We start from the raw sequence: 19,673 nt of genomic DNA, 5'->3' as shown, positions 1-19,673 counted from the left end.
GTCCCGCGAGCTAATCCATGAGCGCCGCACAACACGTGCTCAGTTTGCACCGTCACAAACAACTAAATCTCCACTGGTGCTCTGATGGTCTGAAGGGAACTCCAGCCGTGTTCGCTGCACCAGACGAGACTCGCTAGCAGAACCGTTGTTTTGCTCTGGATCGCTGCTCGATCAGCGTTGCCCAAGTGAAGCGTTGCCCAACATGAGCGCGTGCAGACCGGCTGCTTCTCCTCCTGTTGAATGAACCAGCGCGTTGTTAGAAGTGCCCGCCGCCCAGACGCTGCCCACTCCACGTTGTGGCTCATTATCTTTATTGATATCTGTATCCTCCTCCTCTCGGCTGCTGCTGCTGAAGTCAGATCATTACAGGAGAGATCAGACAGTTTGTTCTCAAGTGACTCAACCGGCGGATGTTTTGCCTGAACGCATGGGCATCATGTTGCTGTTGCTGATGCTGATGATGGAGATGGAGATGCTCTGTAGCGATTGGGATCTCTTCTCTTCCTCCGTTTGCTTCTTTGACAAATGAAAGAGGAAACAGAACAACAGAATAGAGCCGGGGTTCATTTCTAAAGTCTTTATTACCAGATTATCGCCGTGGCGTCACGACGCCGCCCACACATTTCATCTCACTTCATATCATATCATCTCAGGTTCTTTGCGGACGCTGTGACAGAAATAAAACCCCAGCAGTGTTATTGGTGCTGCAGTCATAACTATTCCAGAAGCACCTTTTCGGTTGTAAAAGATTTACGCCCGCTCAACTCTCAGATGATACTCTGCTGAATATTTCATCAGCGCCGTCTGCGCCCTGCAGCACAGAGAGGCTCTTCATCATCATCATCGGTTGTAGAAGATGGCATGATATTGGAACAGTGTCAGTGGTTCCCTTCATCTTCTAATCGGCCTCATGCGTTTATCACCTTTAGTTTTCACAACGTCTTTGTGTGTAAAACTCTCATGAACATCAGTTTTACAGATGTATTAGACACATACAGGATACTGTTCGGCCTCATGGAAGCAACTGAGAAGCTCTCCAGTGTAAGAACCCTATCATGTGAAACCACACCCCTTTATTGTGAAGCCACACCCCTTTATTGTGAAGCCACACCCCTTTATTGTGAAGCCGCACCTCGTTATTGTGAAGCCACACCCCTTTAACTTGAAGCCACACCCATATAATGTGAAGCCACACCCATTTATTGTGAAGCCACACCTCGTTATTGTGAAGCCACACCCTCCTCCTCCTCACCAGCACATCTTCACCACCTGCCCATAGGGATTGTGGGTATTAAAGACAGTGACAGCTCTCGCTCCATGTCCTCGTTATCGCTCCTCATCATGGCCGAGTTCACCTCAACACAACTCATATGAATGAATGAACTGAGTTCATCCATCAACACATAGCTCGTGTATTGCGGTGATAGTTGTGTTGTGATGCACTGACACACTGAAGACGAAGAGGGGGAGGAAGAGGTTTCATAACTTGCTCTTCCTGCACGTTGTGGGTGACGGGACTCTCGTCCCCGTTGAGGTTGTGAACACACAGCAGCTCCTCCCTTTGCTCTCCTCGCAGTGGACCACTGCGACATCCTGAACAGCTGCCCCGAGGACGAGCCCATGGCGGCCGGCGAGGAGTGTCTGGACGCCGCCACCGACGAGTCGCTGCTGGAGACCAACCCCATCCAGTCGCCGCTGCAGGTGTTCGCCGGCATGGGCGGCCTGGCCCTGATCGCCGAGCGGCTGCCCATGCTGTACCCCGACGTCATCCAGCAGGTGAGGACGGAGGCGCCATCCAGGGGTTGGAGTACAACCACGAAGCTGCACCTCCATTTATTGACTGTGGAGGTGCAGGCCTCGTGCTGACTCTGCAGAGTTCCCTCTCTCTCTCTCAACATCCCCCGTCAGCATTGTCTCATTTCCCCCGTCACCCTTTTGCTAACGTCGCCCTCTGATCTCCTCCCCCCGCGCCGCTCCGTCGCAGGTCAGCGCCCCCGTGGTGCCCTCGGCCACGCAGGAGAAGCCCAAGGACAGCGACCAGTTCGAGTGGGTGACCATCGAGCAGTCGGGCGAGCTGGTGTACGAGGCGCCCGAGTCCATCGCCTCCGCCGAGCCGCCGCCCGTCAGCAAGCAGCAGGCGTCGCAGGCGTCGCAGGCGTCCCAGGCGTCCTCGGTGCAGACCATGTCGCCCATCCCCGCCCACTCGCTGGCGGCGTTCGGCCTGTTCCTGCGCCTGCCCGGCTACGCCGAGGTGCTGCTGAAGGAGAGGAAGCACGCCCAGTGCCTGCTGCGCCTGGTGCTGGGGGTCACCGACGACGGGGAGGGCAGTAAGTCTGAGATCACTGTGTGTGTGTGTGTGTGTGTGTGTGTGTGTGTGTGTGTGTGTGTGTGTGTGTGTGTAGTTTCTTCTCCTGAATACTAAGCATGTCTTTGTAGCCGCTCACGCTAGTCTGAGCTAATTAGCGAGATGGTCTGACACGAATCTAATAGGATCATTTCTCTGATAGTTTTGTTTTCTCGTCAGCTGGTGATTGATGTCCGAGTGTTTTCATCTAGTTGAGTGATGCAGGTCACGCAGCAGCATCAAGTACCTTTCTTAGCATGTTTATTATTGCATTCATGACGGGATGACGTCGTCCCTGGCTCCTCTAGTCTGGTGGCACCTTGCACGGTAGCTCCCACATCAGCGTGTGGTCACAAGACCAGAAAGTATAATCCCTGTTAATCCAGAGCTCGATGCTCGGTCTCCTCACCTGCTGTCCGTTTCCTCCTCCCCAGGTCACATCCTGCAGTCTCCGTCGGCCAACGTGTTGCCCACGCTGCCGTTCCACGTGCTGCGCGCGCTGTTCAGCAGCACGCCGCTGACCACGGACGACGGCGTGCTGCTGCGCCGCATGGCGCTGGAGATCGGCGCCATCCACCTCATCCTGGCCTGCCTGTCGGCCCTCAGCCACCACGCGCCACGCAACCCCAACGCCAACGCCAGCGTGTCGGAGGTGTGGCCCGCACACACACACACACACACACACTCACAGACACACACACACAGACTTTTCTTTTGAAGGACAGTCTGACCTCAGAAAGGCAGAAATGTCCTCAGTGTTTGATTGTGTCGTTAACTCTGATCTGAGATGAATAAAATGATCAAATACTTAAAGGGAGGTACAGAAAGGTGACATATTGGGCTCCTTGTCCAACCCCCTCCCCCCTCCCTCCCCTAACCCCCCTCCCCTCCTCTTCTTCTGTGGATTTATGGAGGACGGATCAAGGGGCCGAAGACTTGAATGTGAGCCAAAGACTTGTCCCTGTGTTGTTGTCCTTGAGCCCCCTGAGCCGCATGCCGCAGTGGGAAGGGATGGGCGCGCCTGTTTTTAAATAAAAGGGCACGCCCGTCCCGTGAAACATCAACTCTTCACCCACAATGCATTGCTGCTTGGGCTCCATGTTGGCTCTTATTGATTCCTCGCTCCTTTAATCCAGACTTTCACTCCACTTGACCATCAGAGCCAATCCCACAATGCTTCTTTTGCTTATTTTTAGCCTGTTCAAGGACAGAGGAGGCTTCCACCTTTTATTTTGGAGGACGGCGTGGATATTTTTAGGCTCCATTTGCTAATGAATGTCATGAAGAAGAACAGCGTTGCAGTCCACGAGTTGTCAGATTCTCTCCTCATGAACATAAAGGGATTCAGTGCTCAGACGGTCCGTCCCGCTGCGTCATCTCTTGTCTCGTGTCGACAGCCGCAGATATCCAGCTGCCACGGTGCTGGGACCAGTGAGGAGCAGCAGCTGTACTGGGCCAAGGGAACTGGTTTTGGGACCGGATCCACAGCCTCGGGCTGGGACGTGGAGCAGGCGCTCACCAAACAACGGCTGGAGGAGGAACACGTCACCTGTCTGCTGCAGGTACGCCCGCTTAGAAATGTCCTCATTTTTCAAAGAAAAGTGTTTTTATCAATGAAGATAACATTACATGACTCATAAATACCCTCTCTACATTGTTAATGTGGTGAAAGACTATTCTAGGTGTAAACGTCTGGTTCTTAATGAAATATCTACATCGTGTATAGAGGCCCATTTCCAGCAGCTATCAGAGTTCTGATGGTACATTGTGTTTGATCATCGCCTTAGAGGACTAATGGAGGATAGAAAACCCTTGAAAACCCTTTGAAAACTCACAAAAACCAATGAAAACCCTAAAAAAAACTTAAACACCCTTCAAAACCTTAAAAGAAACACTTAAAAACCCCTTAAATCATTGAAAGCTCTTAAAAAAACTTTTAAAACCCTTGAAATCTGTAAAAACCCTTTTGAAAACCCTAAAAAAAACCACTTAAAACACATTGAAAACTCTTAAAAAAACCCTGAAAATCATTTGAAACATGTGAAACCCCTTGAAACCCGGCGTCCTGACGTCAGCTTGAGCGAGGCGGACCTCTTCTCCGCCGTCTCACAGCGTCCACATTGTTTGGGTTCTCCAGGTCTTGGCGAGCTACATCAACCCGGCGAGCTCCAGCAGCAGCTGCCTCGGCGCCGACGGCGCCTCGGCGGACGGCAGAGCGCACAACAGCTCGGCTCTGCCGGCGGTGCTGCAGGAGCTGCTGAGCCAGTCCTGCCTCATCCCCGCCATGTCCTCCTACCTGCGCAACGACTCAGGTAAGAGAATAAAACACACACACACACACACACAGTCAAAGAGGCGGCGTTGGGACATGTAGAAAGCTCCAGAAGTTTGTTATCTCTCTATCTATCTCCTGGATATAATAAGCCGTACTTATTGGTCATTTAATGGACTGAAACACACACACATCTGGTTGTTTGACTGCACCCTTTGTGGGCTGTGATGGCTTATTCATCTTACATTTTCATCCTTGGTTATTTGATGCAGATTTGAAGCTCTGTGTGCGTATGATGGAGGTAACGGTTCTAGGCTTTCACGTGGGTTCCTGCCCTGGAAACTCTCCACCTGCTCTGGTAACTCTGCCAGTCAACATTATGAACCCACAAGCACCTTTTGTAGTGGAACGTTAACGGGTTTAGTACCAAAACTGTACAGTACACGACCAGCGCTGGGATGTACGGGTAGTTAGCGACAGCGTTAGCGACAGCGTTAGCTAAAGCGAGCGATCGCTTCCCTCTCTCTGGCGCCAGAGAAAAGTCCTGAAGGTCTTGTATGCGTTCTCCTCCGCGGTGCCTTTCCATGTCTATGTTGCTGCAGTGAACATGTGAGGGAGCAGGCGTCTTCAGAGCTCGCTGGGTGGATGAAAGACGCTGTGGAGGTTCATGAGTCGGTCCTGTTGGTGCTCCACATCACGCCGTCTGTGTCCTCGTCCCATCAAATGATTTGACCCACTGAGATTCATCTGCCGTGGAGCCTCTGAACGCCACGGGCAGCCGTCTGCGCCTTCCTCCCTGTGCCTTTGACCATGGAGGCGGAGGCTTGTGGCCAAAGGAAACAGCAGATGGAGCTCCAGCGTCTCCAAACCGGAGCGCGTCACCGCTTTGTTTTAATTAACCATCAAAGCCAGCGCGCGCGTTCTGGCGTGGCCTCTCGGGTGAGAGCCGGGTGTCTCCGCTGCATAACGATGTGATGCATTATGGGGCAGCAGTGCTGCGTCGATGCAACCTGCTGTTATTCTGCTCAGGTAACCCCCTCCCCCTCCTTCTGGTCCTCAGTCCTTAGACCTCTGGCCCGAGCTCGGCGCCTCCAGCAGAGCTCTCACAGGAGCTCGGCGCCGGTCGGGTCGGGTCAGTCCGTCGCTTCTATCCGGCCTCGGCTCCTCGGGGGACTCGCTAGTTATTAGTGCTGCGCTGACCCTTTGTGGACCGGCTGCTGCTGCTGCGGCACTTAAAACTACTCTCTTTTTCTTGTGCTGCACTTTATGAAGGCTTTCACGTCCCAGCCACAAAGCGAGCAGGAGGAAAAAAGCGCAGACGGCACTGAAGGTCACAGGAGAAGAATATAGCACATCTGTGCTGAGGAGGTTTTGGCAAAGTTGAAATAAATGCAACTGATTAATCTCATGATTTTACTGTGATTAATCTCATTATTCGCCAAATTCTATAGTGAAGTAAAAACTAGTGTATTGGAGGCTTTTATTTTGAAGTGATGTTGTCAGAACAATATAACAGCACTGTGGAGCAACAACAAGTAACAATACACACATATATAGTTTATACATCTGTTTTCTTTTAAGAACAGGATCTGTTCAGTAGTAAGGGTCCCTGTGAGGGACAATCCACTCCTTCTTTGGTCCATGTTCAGTAGTAAGGGTCCCTGTGAGGGACAATCCACTCCTTCTTTGGTCCATGTTCAGTAGTAAGGGTCCCTGTGAGGGACAATCCACTCCTTCTTTGGTCCATGTTCAGTAGTAAGGGTCCCTGTGAGGGACAATCCACTCCTTCTTTGGTCCATGTTCAGTAGTAAGGGTCCCTGAGAGGGACAGTCCACTCCTTCTTTGGTCCTTGTTCAGTAGTAAGGGTCCCTGAGAGGGACAAACCACTCCAGGGTTCACCGTGCTGCAGTGATGAGCAGGTCGACCATGTTGTTCCCTTCCTGCTGTTCCTGCAGTGTGTGAATGAGGTGGCATGGTGTAGCCCCTCCCATCAGTGTGTGAGTGACAGGTAGTCAGAAAGCGCTGCGAGTGGACGGAAGACTACAAAAGTTAAATAAAAGTACAGAATATCTGACATTAATTGCCCAGTAAACAGTCTATTCCAGCTGTTTGCAGCTGCACATGCGGCACTTCTTTGTGTTTCAGTGTGTCTCAGGAGCGTCTTGTTGTGTCTCAGGAGCGTCTTGTTGTGTCTCAGGAGCGTCTGGTTGTGTAGCAGGAGCGTCTTGTTGTGTCTCAGGAGCGTCTTGTTGTGTCTCAGGAGCGTCTGGTTGTGTAGCAGGAGCGTCTGGTTGTGTCGCAGGAGCGTCTGGTTGTGTAGCAGGAGCGTCTGGTTGTGTCTCAGGAGCGTCTGGTTGTGTAGCAGGAGCGTCTGGTTGTGTAGCAGGAGCGTCTGGTTGTGTCTCAGGAGCGTCTGGTTGTGTCTCAGGAGCGTCTGGTTGTGTATCAGGAGCGTCTGGTTGTGTAGCAGGAGCGTCTGGTTGTGTAGCAGGAGCGTCTGGTTGTGTAGCAGGAGCGTCTGGTTGTGTAGCAGGAGCGTCTGGTTGTGTCTCAGGAGCGTCTGGTTGTGTCTCAGGAGCGTCTGGTTGTGTCTCAGGAGCGTCTGGTTGTGTCTCAGGAGCGTCTGGTTGTGTCTCAGGAGCGTCTGGTTGTGTAGCAGGAGCGTCTGGTTGTGTAGCAGGTGCGTCTGGTTGTGTAGCAGGTGCGTCTGGTTGTGTCTCAGGAGCGTCTGGTTGTGTCGCAGGAGCGTCTGGTTGTGTCGCAGGAGCGTCTGGTTGTGTCTCAGGAGCGTCTGGTTGTGTAGCAGGAGCGTCTGGTTGTGTAGCAGCAGCGTCTGGTTGTGTAGCAGCAGCATCTGGTTGTGTAGCAGGAGCGTCTGGTTGTGTGCACGCCGGCGTGTTGCTAATGCGCCGCTGCTCTCATCATTAAATAACCGCTGATAAAAAGCATTGTGAGTGTTGTAATTGCTCCTCATTATCTGGTAAATGCCCCTGACACACACCCGTGTGTGTGTGCGTGTGCGTGATGAAGTTCATAGCCCTTTGTGTGATTGTGTGTCTCCACATGCTCTGGTGAAGCGCGGCCTTAATGATGACACGTTGTCCTTTATAATCTCAGCCTTCACCGTTAAATGAGGTGCTCGATGACATTAGTGCTACGTAGCATGTGGCTAATTGAAGCTCGGGGCTCTTGGACCACCTTCCGCTGGCCAGAAGCTCCGAGCTGTCAATCAAAGTCAGTGTTTCTGTCATGAAACAGTGAGCCGACAGCTCTGCTGTGTGTGTTCTCCGTGCGCGGCACACAGAGCTCGTGCCTCTGGGTAATGGAGTTCATGCTCGCTGTGCACGGGGCCGTCTGCTTGTGGCAGGAAGCTCGTCCTGAAGAGGAGATGTTGCCGTTCTGCTTTTCAGCTCCGTTGTTTTGGTTAGTTTGATCAGATGAAGGTGAAGAACCTGCTTCTCTCGCTCTTCACCAGAGTATAACACCAGAGTCTCAGCTGTTATGAGATGAAAAGTCATTGATATGAAAGAAAAAGGACTAATTATGAGATAAAAAGTCATTATTATGAGATCATAATTCAATAAAAAGTCATAATTAAATAAAAAAAAGTCATAATTATGAGATAAAAAAGTAATTATTATGAGATAATAAAGTCATTATTATGAGATAATAAAGTCATATTTATGAGATAAAAAGTCGTTATTATGAGATAATAAAGTCATAATATTCAATAAAAAGTCATAATTAAATAAAAAGTCATTTTTATGAGATAAAAAGTCATTATGTGTTAAAAGTACATTATTATGAGATAATGAAGTCATGGTTATGAGATAATAAAGTCATAATTATTAAATAAAAAGTCATTTAGAGATTAAGAGTTTTATCTCTATTATTGTAATTGTTTTTATTTGCACAATTTAAACAATAAAATCAAATCACAACAGATTTAAATGAACATCGCAGTGTTGGAAGAGACAAAAAGACAACGGGGCTCATTCAAAGCCTCCACCTGTATAATATTTTACAATTATACAAAATTACAAACATACAATTATCTATCGAAACTAATCTCATCTCTCTTATCTAACTTATCTTAACTAAATAAATTCATGAAGTCATAATTATGACTATTATCTCATAATTATGACTCTTTTGTGGCGTGAATAGGCGAAGAACGCTGAATGATCTGAAACGTTTGAAGACGTAACTTCATGTAAACTCTTTGGATCTCGTTCCTGAGCCTTTGCCTCCTGGTGGCCAAGAAACGTCTATTTATGCAACTTCTAATAATTCAAAATGGAATGAAATGAATTAGCTGATGACAAATGGTCTCATATAGCTCTATCAATACATTAAACCATTAGCCATAATCTACAGTGTCCATTAAAGCACATGGATCATTACCGACCAGCCCGTTGCTCTTCAGGCTTTAAATCTGAGCAACAGGAAGCGTGAACACACCGGCTCTTCTTCACCGTTAACTTCCTTCTTATTGTCTAAAACATCCAGATCTCCCTCCCTCCCCTGGAGAAGTGGATGCTCATTTCTCTCCAGCTCTTCTGATTGGCCCTCAAACTTACCTTTTCTCCCTCGGCCCCGTTAGCGTAGCGCGTCGCTCCGCATTAATCACCTGTCATGGCCGAAGCCTTTTGGGATTACATTACAGTTCCCCACCGTCGCCTGGCACTCCATCACCGGAAGCTACGCCATTAGCAAGAGGCTAATACTTCTGTCACCACAAGACTCATTCATCCTAATGGAAGAAAGGATTGCGTGCAGGTTTTTGTTTGACGCTAAAGGGTTCCAAGATCTGTTTCTTTGAATGTTTGTGTTATATTTAGCATCGCATCTCTTTTATGTTCCACACCTCGCTGCCCCTTCTTACTCATCCGAGACGGGCTCCATCTGAAGGTAATCTGAGCGGCGGCGGGCGACACCGCTCAGGAAACGGCTGTTCTGGTCCATCAGTCATGTTGAGTGGGCGTGATGCTGGAGGCTGATCTGAACACGCCGGCCTGGAGGTGGTTGGTAATGATTCATTACTCCGAACACAATGCAGACCCATGTGGAGCAGAAGGAAAGCCCTGCATAGCTGGACCGCTGTGTGTGTGTGTGTGTGTGTGTGTGTGTGTGTGTTTACTGAGCTTCTCTACCAATAAATAAGTGTGATCTGTGGGCTCTCATCAAGATCAGTTTCAGGTTGTTTATGTTTTTCACTTTCTATTTGAGAGATTTTCCCCGTCTGGTTAAAGAGAAATGCTCGACCTCATGTTCTGTACAAACTAATACACACTTTAATTTGTTAGCGCTCCTCCTTTACCCCCTGACAGTTGAAAGGACGGGCTCTTTCTTCCTGCCCAATGCTGCGTTCACACAAAACAGTTGCTAATAATTGCACCGCTGATTTTACTCGCTGGGCTTTATGTGGTTGATTCACTTTTTTGCAACCATTTGTTGCAGAAAGGGGGCGTGGCTAGGTTACCCCAAGTTACAAGCACATAGCCTCACTAGCTAACCTAAACAGACCCGGTCACGTTCCTGTAGCTACCAGCACATAGCCTCACTAGCTAACCTAAACTGATCCGGTCACGTTCCTGTAGCTACCAGCACATAGCCTCACTAGCTAACCTAAACTGACCTGGTCACGTTCCTGTAGCTACCAGCACATAGCCTCACTAGCTAACCTAAACTGACCCGGTCACGTTCCTGTAGTTATCAGCACATAGCCTCACTAGCTAACCTAAACTGACCCGGTCACGTTCCTGTAGTTAGCAGCACATAGCCTCACTAGCTAACCTAAACTGACCCGGTCACGTTCCTGTAGTTAGCAGCACATAGCCTCACTAGCTAACCTAAACTGACCTGGTCACATTCCTGTAGTTAGCAGCACATAGCCTCACTAGCTAACCTAAATTGACTCGGTCACGTTCCTGTAGTTAGCAGCATATAGCCTCACTAGCTAACCTAAACTGACCCGGTCACGTTCCTGTAGCTAGTAGCACATAGCCTCACTAGCTAACCTAAACTGACCCGGTCACGTTCCTGTGGTTAGCAGCTCATAGCCTCACTAGCTAACCTAAACTGACCCGGTCACGTTCCTGTAGCTAGCAGCACATAGCCTCACTAGCTAACCTAAACTGACCCGGTCACGTTCCTGTGGTTAGCAGCGCATAGCCTCACTAGCTAACCTAAACTGACCCGGTCACGTTCCTGTGGTTAGCAGCACATAGCCTCACTAGCTAACCTAAACTGACCCGGTCACGTTCCTGTAGTTATCAGCACATAGCCTCACTAGCTAACCTAAACTGACCCGGTCACGTTCCTGTGGTTAGCAGCACATAGCCTCACTAGCTAACCTAAACTGACCCGGTCACGTTCCTGTAGTTATCAGCACATAGCCTCACTAGCTAACCTAAACTGACCCGGTCACGTTCCTGTAGTTAGCAGCACATAGCCTCACTAGCTAACCTAAACTGACCCGGTCACGTTCCTGTGGTTAGCAGCGCATAGCCTCACTAGCTAACCTAAACTGACCCGGTCACGTTCCTGTGGTTAGCAGCACATAGCCTCACTAGCTAACCTAAACTGACCGGGTCACGTTCCTGTGGTTAGCAGCACATAGCCTCACTAGCTAACCTAAACTGACCCGGTCACGTTCCTGTGGTTAGCAGCGCATAGCCTTACCAGCTAATTCTGCTACGGCAGGACGGCGGGCGGAGCTTCTCAACACTGATTGGCTTTCGCAACTAATTTTTTTGTAAAAAGCGATATTTATTTTTTTAAAAGCAAATTTTCGTAAAAAGCAAATTTTCGTCAAATGAGAATTTTTCGAAAAAGACAGTTTTTCGGAAAAAAGCATTTTTTTCTGAAGGACAATTTTTTGGGAAAAAGACCATTTGCGAATATTTCTCAACTCTTCTGGTGTGAATGCGACGCAACGCTCTCAGACGTGGGCGTTGGATTGGATCGACTCCTCCTCTGGTTCCTCACTTCCTGTTCCACTCGTGTTCTGAGACGAGCGCCGCCAGAGAGCTGTGAGCTGGCGCCGGCTGTAAAATAGCTGCTTCCATACCTCTGTGGGTTAAAGCGTCAGCCAGCAGGGGAAATCATGTCTATGTGATTATGAACATGCTCCCATAAAGGTGCCGTTAGATTCCCGGTCACATGATGACATACATCTGACTGCATGTGCCTCCGTTCCCTTCACACTCTCCTTGGGGTTTCTCACACAAGGCTCGAGTCGATCCGCATTGATACGCTCTGATGTTTATTAGTCAATCTCCAGCTATTGCACAATACATCTAGACTTTATTCAAATAGATATAAAAACAAACCTTTATGAGACAGGAAAAAAGAGGATTGCTGACACGACCCTGGAATCAACATGAACACATGAATCAAGATAAGCTTCCCTCCCACTGGCCAACTACACAACGTGAGCAGAGAAGCAGGACAAGAACAGGAAGTAGACGCAGTTTCATCTCCAGTGGAAGACGCCGCGTGGTTAAATGACACATGGTTCTGGTTCTGATTTCCATGAAGAAACCAATTCCCTGTTTTTAGAAATTCCTCCTCAACGTGTCACTTATTGTCCCAAAGGGAAGGGGTTGGTGGTAATGCCTTCAAGGCCTTTTTAGAATCGGCAGGTATTTTAAGAGACGGTACAGCAGAGCTCGCTCAGAGCGACGTTCCTGTGGGGAGGGGCCTCTGTTCGCTTCGACATGGGGCCCCTGAAGCTACAGTATGACATTGTTGGCCCCTGAAGGCGGAAACGGCCCCCAGAGGAGCTCCACAGCATCATTCCTGGTGCTTTAAAGCCCTTCAATGCAGCTCTCCGTCACAGTCCCACCAACCAGAACGTCTAGAAGCGTCGGAGAAAACAAGGTGGCAGTTTGTATTTCCCATCAGGCCACGGGGCTGTGGTCTTGCCGCCACGTCTTCCAGCCCTCTGTTATCTCCCCGGCTCGTGGCTGTGACTGGGCAGTATGGCTTCTTCATCTTCAGCCCTGTCCGGTCCGTCCAGCCTCCTCCTCCTCTCCCTCAGGAAGATGTCCATGTCGAACTGATTCCTCCAACACGAGTCACTTTGACCTGTTTCCTCCCCGACTGCTCGCGTAATGTTTTTTTTTTGCACACGCGTAAGAAATGCGAGAGGTTAAACCGCTCGGTGGACCTCCGCTCGAGTCTTTTCTGTTGCTCCGGCTCTTCACAGCGTGGTGTAGATGTAAACGAAGACGATCACGAAGAGGTTCAGGAACGTGCCGACGATGCCCAACATGGCCAGCACGGACTCCTCCTGCTCCTCCTTGACCTCCAGCGCGTGCACGTCCTCTATGGTGACCACCGTGGTGCCCATGGTCCTGATCGCTAGCCCGCCAACGGGACTCTTATCTGGAAGGAAAAGGGGAAAGTCGATGTCAGAAGTTGTCACAACATGCGTAGGAAGTAGGGCTGGGAATCACGATACCGTATCGTCCCGATACGATATCACCACGATACGACGATACATTGAGTATTGCGATACATTGAGTATTGCGATATATTACAATTTATTACCTTTTTTCCACCGAAAATTGTCCCCAAAGGAAAACTGTCAACAAAAAATGTATTGATTTTACTATTCTCGCACCAAAACGTTTAGAATTGATTAGATAAAAGATCGATACTCGGCTTCCGTGTATCGCCGCGCAAAATATCGCGATACGATGCTGTATCGATTTTTTTTTTTTCCCCACCCCGAATAGGAAACAACAATGGGATATTGGTCTGAATTAGCATGCTGCTTTCGAGGCTTAGCGTAGCTTCTTTTGTCTGCTAATCCACCGGTTTCTGCACACAAAACACAGCATCCTCCCACTGGAGGGAAAGCTATTGTTAATGGAACAAAACCGCGTCCATCGGGGCGGAGAGGAGTGTGAACTCCAGTGTTTACGACCTGCACGGCTGAAGCAGAGCTCCTTTGACAACAGAGAGCCGGACGCTCAGCCTCATCCCCGGATTATCTGCCAATGAAACTGTTAGATTGCCGCCAGTAAAGCTCACCGGCGTTCCTCCTGTCAAAACAAGCGTGATTTAATGTTGCCGTTTAGAGCCTCTCCTCACACAGCGCCCATGATCAACCACCTCAAAGGTCCGGATAAGTAGTTGATCTGAGCACAATCCCTCTGGAGGAGTCTTGGCAGGTAAACAGCTGCAGCTGGAGACGGTGATGTCGTCGCCAAGAGTGTGTGTGTGTGTGTGTGTGTGAGAGAGCAAAAAAAAGGTAAACAGGAGCGTTCTTTTCTGGCGCTGCTTTTGTGAATGGAAACTACAAACCCCCTCAACATGCTGTGTCGAGGACAGAAACGAAGGGGCTTACCCTGAGGCGTCTCCGGTGGAGGACGACATCACCCCGCATGCTTCTTGGATCCTCACTGGAAGCGCATGGCTGTAAAGGCATGCTGCATGTGGAGAGAGGGGGGAGGAAGAGGAAGAGGAGGATGGCGTCTCAGTGGCTGCGAGCGACAGACAAAGGTAGCGGCGCTTCCAGTGGAAACCTTCTTGTGTCTCTTCTCCAGTGTGTAGCGCCACCTGTAAGGTCCACGCCCCCTCTCCCCCACGCCGCCCCTCCCTCCCCCAACAACTTCCTCCTCACAACGCTTCCTCCTCACGCTGTTTGTATCATCAAGTTTGCGTCGCCGCCGCTAAAGCGCTAGCAGCCTCTTCTGAGCGGGCGAGGAGATGCCCTCTCCCCGTCTGCCCCCTCCGGTCCTCCCATCCTCTCTCTCTGCCGCTGGACCACCTCCTCACACCTCCTCCCTGTCTCTGCACAGCGTATCAGTGGATCTGCTCTCCCCCCTTTCCGCTTGCTTCTGACTTCTTCTCTGGGGGAACCGTGCAGCTAGTGCCTCTTGTCCATCACTGAAGCCTCCACGCACCATCCAGCACTGGGCATGAGTGTGTCTGAAGAGTCAGAGGATGGGGGATGGGGGTCGGGGGTCCAGGTGACACTAGACGAGTTAGGAAGGAGAGGGCACGTCCACGAGCGAGGCTGGTACTCCAGAAGAGGAAGAGGGAGCGCTGTGGGATCCAGAGGAGCCTCGAGAGAGAGAGACGGCAACACGGATCTGCTTCTGCCGCCGGTGACGGTGACGGCGGGGTCTCCAGCACCAGCTCGTCTCCGTGGGAGGAATGTGCATTGCATAACCAAGCAGAAGGATGGAGAGAGAGAGAGAGAGAGAGAGGGAGGGAGGGAGGGGGGAAGAGGGTGAGAGAGAGAGAGGGAGGACGGGTTCTGATGGCAATGAAGGAGCATGAGAATGAGAGGGAGGGGGAGGAGGGAAGGGGAGACGACATTGCTCACGCTTTCGCTTGTCTCCTCCTCTCCCACTGCTGTGGGGGCTGGTTGAGCGCACGCACACACACACACACACACACACACACACACACACACACCTAAACACTTGAAAACAAACAAAAGACAGAGCCAGAAAGGAGGTGAGTTTAGCTCCAGTGTGCCGCTCTGAGTGCAGTCGAGCCCGTCGTCGGCTGCTGCTGTTCTGGCAGGGAGGAGGAGGAGGAGGAGGAGGAAGAGGAGGAGGAGGAGGAGGAGGAGGAGGAGGAGGAGGAGGAGGAGATACAGGATGGTGGAGGTTGGGTGGTAGACAAAGACAGGCGGTGGAAAGATGTGCACACAGTCGTATATTTCTCTGCACGGTGTTTTCTGGAAGGAGCCGTCTGTCTCTGCGCCTCCTCCGCCTTTAACTTCCTGCTTCCTGTTGCATCCTAATGAAAGCCTCCTCTGCCTCACAACCCCCGCCAGCAGAAGTTGACTTACTTCTGGCTACTTCCCCCGGCTCCACGCCGAGCTGTCGAGGTTTGAATGAAAAGGAGAAACTGCGTTCGCGTCCAGTGTTGAGCTCTGGAGCGCCGCTCGCTGCCGCCGGAGCGTCTCCGCATGTCAACAGGTGTCTCAGACTCTGTTTCCATAGAGTAACCTTTTGGAAACCGTGTGTGAAAATCCTCCCGCGCCAATGTTAAGTCCCAGCATGCCCCATTCAGACAATCTTTTGGCATAAAACACATAATTTTTCCGTTTTTTAGCTGAACGACACAGTGTTTTGACTGAAACTCCTTCCTAACAGGCCAAGTCTTTGTTTTATTCTGATTTTAGTTGCAGATTCTGATTCTTTAGGTCCTAATCTTTCCATAAAGGTGTCTTATTGACGCTTCAGGAGGCTTTTTTGGTGAATCTGGCTCATATCATGCTGGATGTTCATAGTTACCATCAAAATATCTTTCAAAGTGATTTTTTTTGCAGATATACATTTTTTTCCCAAGACTTTGCTGAACAAATACATACAATACACACAAGTATTGGAATGAATTTAGTCAAAAAGAGGTCTGGAGACAACATGAATATAGTCACACGTATATAATTATATGATTTTAGGGATAATTGCAACTATGTGGGCGGGGTTAAGGGTTACATCATCCTGAGTTATCCTCTCATTGTGTCTCACGGTATAAATGGTTATCTTTGGTCAGTTCTTCTCCCTCGTAGATCTCAGGTGGGTCTAATACATCAGAGGCGTATTGCCTGACCTCTGGTCGACGCCAGTAGTTATTGTCTTTGTTTTCAACACTCGACATCAGACCCTGTGTTGTCGGTTTAACTCCCTCCATCCTGCCTGCTTCACCTTCAGGCAGCAGATCAATAGTTCACATCTCCTGCGTCGGCGTTGTCTGCACCTTCAGGGCGAGCAGAGCGTGAGGAAGAACAACAAAGTCTTTCTCCCACGCTCCCGTTCTCACGACCGGGGAGGAGAACAAATATTACAAATATTATGAGACCAGACGTCACATAACTTTGTACTTTGAACTTTGCATCTGAGGAAAGACTGCAGCTGAGTCTTCGTTCTCACCGCGAGAGTTCAACAGAGAAGAAAACGCTCTCCAGCTCATCACTCGTCACATCACTCAAGAAGTCAATTGAAGTCAATCTGAAGTCTTTCTTTTGCCCGTAAAGTTTTGAAAAGTGGAGAACAATTGTAAATGTTTCCTCTAAACCGTCAGATTCCTCTTTTCAGCTCACAGTAACGAGCTTCTAATGGAGAGAGAGACGCGTGTTCCTGCTTGTCGACTGACAGACTTTTGGTTTACGGAGAGATTCTTTGTGCTGAACACGCACAGATGCAGCGTTCCTCTTGTTTCCTCTTCCTGGTCGTTCCACAGAGTCTCACTTCGAGCGCGAGGGATTTCCCGCTGCATCCTGTCGTCTCAGCGGGTCGGTTACGGCGACGCCGGGTCGGACACGTTGTCACCTCGACGCGGACAAACCGCCAGAGCGCTCGCAGCAAATGACCACGAACACTGCGCTGAACACTGCGCTGAACATTTTAGTAATTATGCGTCTGCCACACAGAGGCATTAAAACAAGCTGACAAATGAGCTCTAAGACTTGTTTTAGATCATTTTATTCAGATTTTCTTACTCAAAAATATGTATATTTCCAAATAAATCACTTTTATAACATATTTTGACATCTTCAGATCCTTTATTGAGGTCCCACATGCTAATGACAGCCTTGTTGGAAAGAGCAGGGCCCAGAGAAGCAGAAGCTGCAACAAAAACCACAGAAACACAAAGTGTTGGGCTCATTCAAAAGTTTTTCAGGGGTATAGAGATGTATTTATTATTGAAATCAATGTAAAGGGTACTTAACAGGGATTTTAACGCAGCTATGTAGCAACATTAGCATTGTGTCTCCTCTTCCTCACCGACCGGTGACACTCGGAGCGACGAGGCGACACTACGTTGTGTTGCTTCAGCCGGCGTTGTGTGTCTCTCTGACGTCGGGCTGCACTTGAACTCCGGCAGGAAATGTTCTGTAAACTACAGGAAGTGTCTCACAGCTTCCAGAGCGCTCGCTCGCGAGGGTTTCAGTCGTTTCTCCGGTCCGACGTCATTGATCGAACTTTAACACTCCGACACACACGTGCAGCTCACGCAGCAGTCTCCTCCACTCTGCGTCGACGCGCTTTACCAACACATTGTTCTATATTTCCTCTTCACGATCGCGGCGCCGGCTAATTCCAGGAAGCGACCCGGCGTGCTCCTCCTGCAGGAGCGAGCCTCCCCAGCCGGCCTCATTAGCGCCGGGCCGCGCTCCCAGCAGCTGAGTTATGAGCCGCTCTGAAGTGATTAGTGTCGTTCCACTCGGGGGAAGAAAAGCCTTATCCGAGCAGGAAGTATTTTACAGCGGTGCCGCCTCAACGGCAGCTTTTTAGCGCCATAAACCTGAAGCCAGTGTTATTTCCTCACCAACACGGATGCTGGTTTCCACATCACAGTCGTTAACGGCACAGAGGTGTCCAGCGAAATACCAAATGTCAATCCGTCAGCTGTAATTACAGGAGTCTTTGCGTCTCGGCGTTGGAAAGCGAGGCGCAATAACGCTTTAATTTGCATGAGAGGTGAGACCGGAGTCATGACCGGATGACATTTGGTGTTAATGAGAGTTTCTCTGCTTGGTGGGTGATGATGGCCGCCGTTCCCACGTCTGAGATGAGACGTTCAGGTGAGCAATGGAAGTCTAATGGGATGTAAACTACAGGCAGGTCCCAGTAAAGAGAGACAGAACATGTGTGGAGAAGCCTGGGCCCTGATTAGAAACCTCTTGTTGGAGCTTGATTTGTTCTTATCGTCACCGAGGCACCAATTTATGTGTGAGCTGTGCTGATTAAACATGTTTCACATGCGTCAAATATTCAATATTACTTTCTCCTGACTGTGTGTCAGGAGTTAGCACTGTTAGCTGCTAGCCGCCATGTTGAGAGCCGTGTGGAGGCAATGTGTATGGGCTCTGAACTCTATACCTTTAGTTCCACCTCGTGTCAGGAGGCCAAAGTAACTACAAAGTCTACAAAAAGCTTGTGTTGTTGTGTCCGCCTGCTTTGTTACAGGTGATGAATATTTCTTCAGTGGACTTTATTCTTTTTTCACCCAACATTTGAAGCCGTTCTGCCTCCATCAGGGTCGTCCTTGTATAAGTCTGGTCACAGATATGTTGCTCCTGGTGTATATGTTGGCTGAATATTGCGTCTTTTTCCGCTGACCATACACCAGATACTTGTAAATATCGACCACGGGTCCATTTTTATTGTGTCCCTCTTGTCCGTGGTTATTGTGTTTAGTAATCAGTGCCACGCAGCCTCGGCTGTCGCCCACAGGCCGGGTGGAAAAGACTGCACACACCTCCTCCCTCTGGAGGCTTGCTTATGGTGCTGGTCTCTCATGATGTGTGTAGCTCTGGTGTTGTTACCATTTGTGTCTTCTATTGATTGAATCTATTGATTTTCATATTTGTCGCCTGAGGACGGCTCGCAATACTGAAATAGTTTTTGAAAAACATAACTGTCCAGATGGAGGAAGGCGAGGCTCAGTCCTGCACACAGAAGCAAAGATGTTCTCTCAAACTAAGATGCTTTTCCTCATGAGGTCATTAACCAGAGACCGGACGTATCAGAGGTGTTCAGCTGAGAAATCAATGTTCATCCTTTAAGTGATGCTACTTCTGTACTTATTTAGTGAAAGGAAATGTACATTTCTAAAAGAAGACATTTATATTTTACTCATTAATACTTCTCCAGTGACTGAGGTGATATCAACACTAAAATAATCTGTTTGTTGACTTACGAGCACTTTCGACCACCCTAGTGTCGTAGTTTAAACCGCTGTAGTTGTGTCTTGTTGCGTTACTTTGGTCCACCTCAGTGTGTTACTCAGTTTTTTGTGGATTTACAGCGGACATTTTGAAACTTAATCCCAAAGCTTGATCTTAGATTCTGCCTGTTAGTGTCCACACTCCATCTGTGTGTGTATTTCTGGATGATTCACGACCGGATTTTCAAAATGCAACTTCCTGACACACGATGTCGGCGAGGCGATTGATTGGCCGCGAGGCGAGGCTGCGGGGGGGGAGAGGGGCGAAGAGCGAGACATTAAAACCCAACCGTCGCGCCTTTTTATTTCAAGCCGCCCTTACATGTGCCACGCTAACTCATCGCAGAACGGGAG

The 19,673-nt window shown here is 49.5% G+C and overlaps 1 protein-coding gene across 7 annotated transcripts in view; it reads left to right on the top strand.

The window, feature by feature from the left end:
- Positions 1-19,673, top strand: part of birc6 (baculoviral IAP repeat containing 6) — an 82,869-nt gene that overhangs the window by 41,996 nt on the left and 21,200 nt on the right. For 6 of the 7 annotated variants that reach the window (XM_068568334.1, XM_068568338.1, XM_068568337.1 and 3 more), the window contains exons 59-63: positions 1,577-1,776; positions 1,985-2,327; positions 2,779-2,996; positions 3,742-3,906; positions 4,482-4,656. In XM_068568334.1, the coding sequence (XP_068424435.1) occupies positions 1,577-1,776; positions 1,985-2,327; positions 2,779-2,996; positions 3,742-3,906; positions 4,482-4,656 (1,101 nt within the window). Of the gene's footprint in view, positions 1-1,576; positions 1,777-1,984; positions 2,328-2,778; positions 2,997-3,741; positions 3,907-4,481; positions 4,657-5,888; positions 6,089-19,673 lie in introns of those variants that run through there. The other variant, XM_068568341.1, reaches the window with a different exon arrangement.

The sequence above is a fragment of the Clinocottus analis genome, unplaced genomic scaffold, assembly GCF_023055335.1.
Source record: "Clinocottus analis isolate CAN_PGR_092001 unplaced genomic scaffold, fCliAna1.0.p SCAF_8, whole genome shotgun sequence".
In the NCBI taxonomy this organism is placed as follows: Eukaryota; Metazoa; Chordata; class Actinopteri; order Perciformes; family Cottidae; genus Clinocottus; species Clinocottus analis.
The sequence above is the reverse complement of the archived record's forward strand: the minus strand, read 5'-3'. Positions and strand labels throughout refer to the sequence as shown.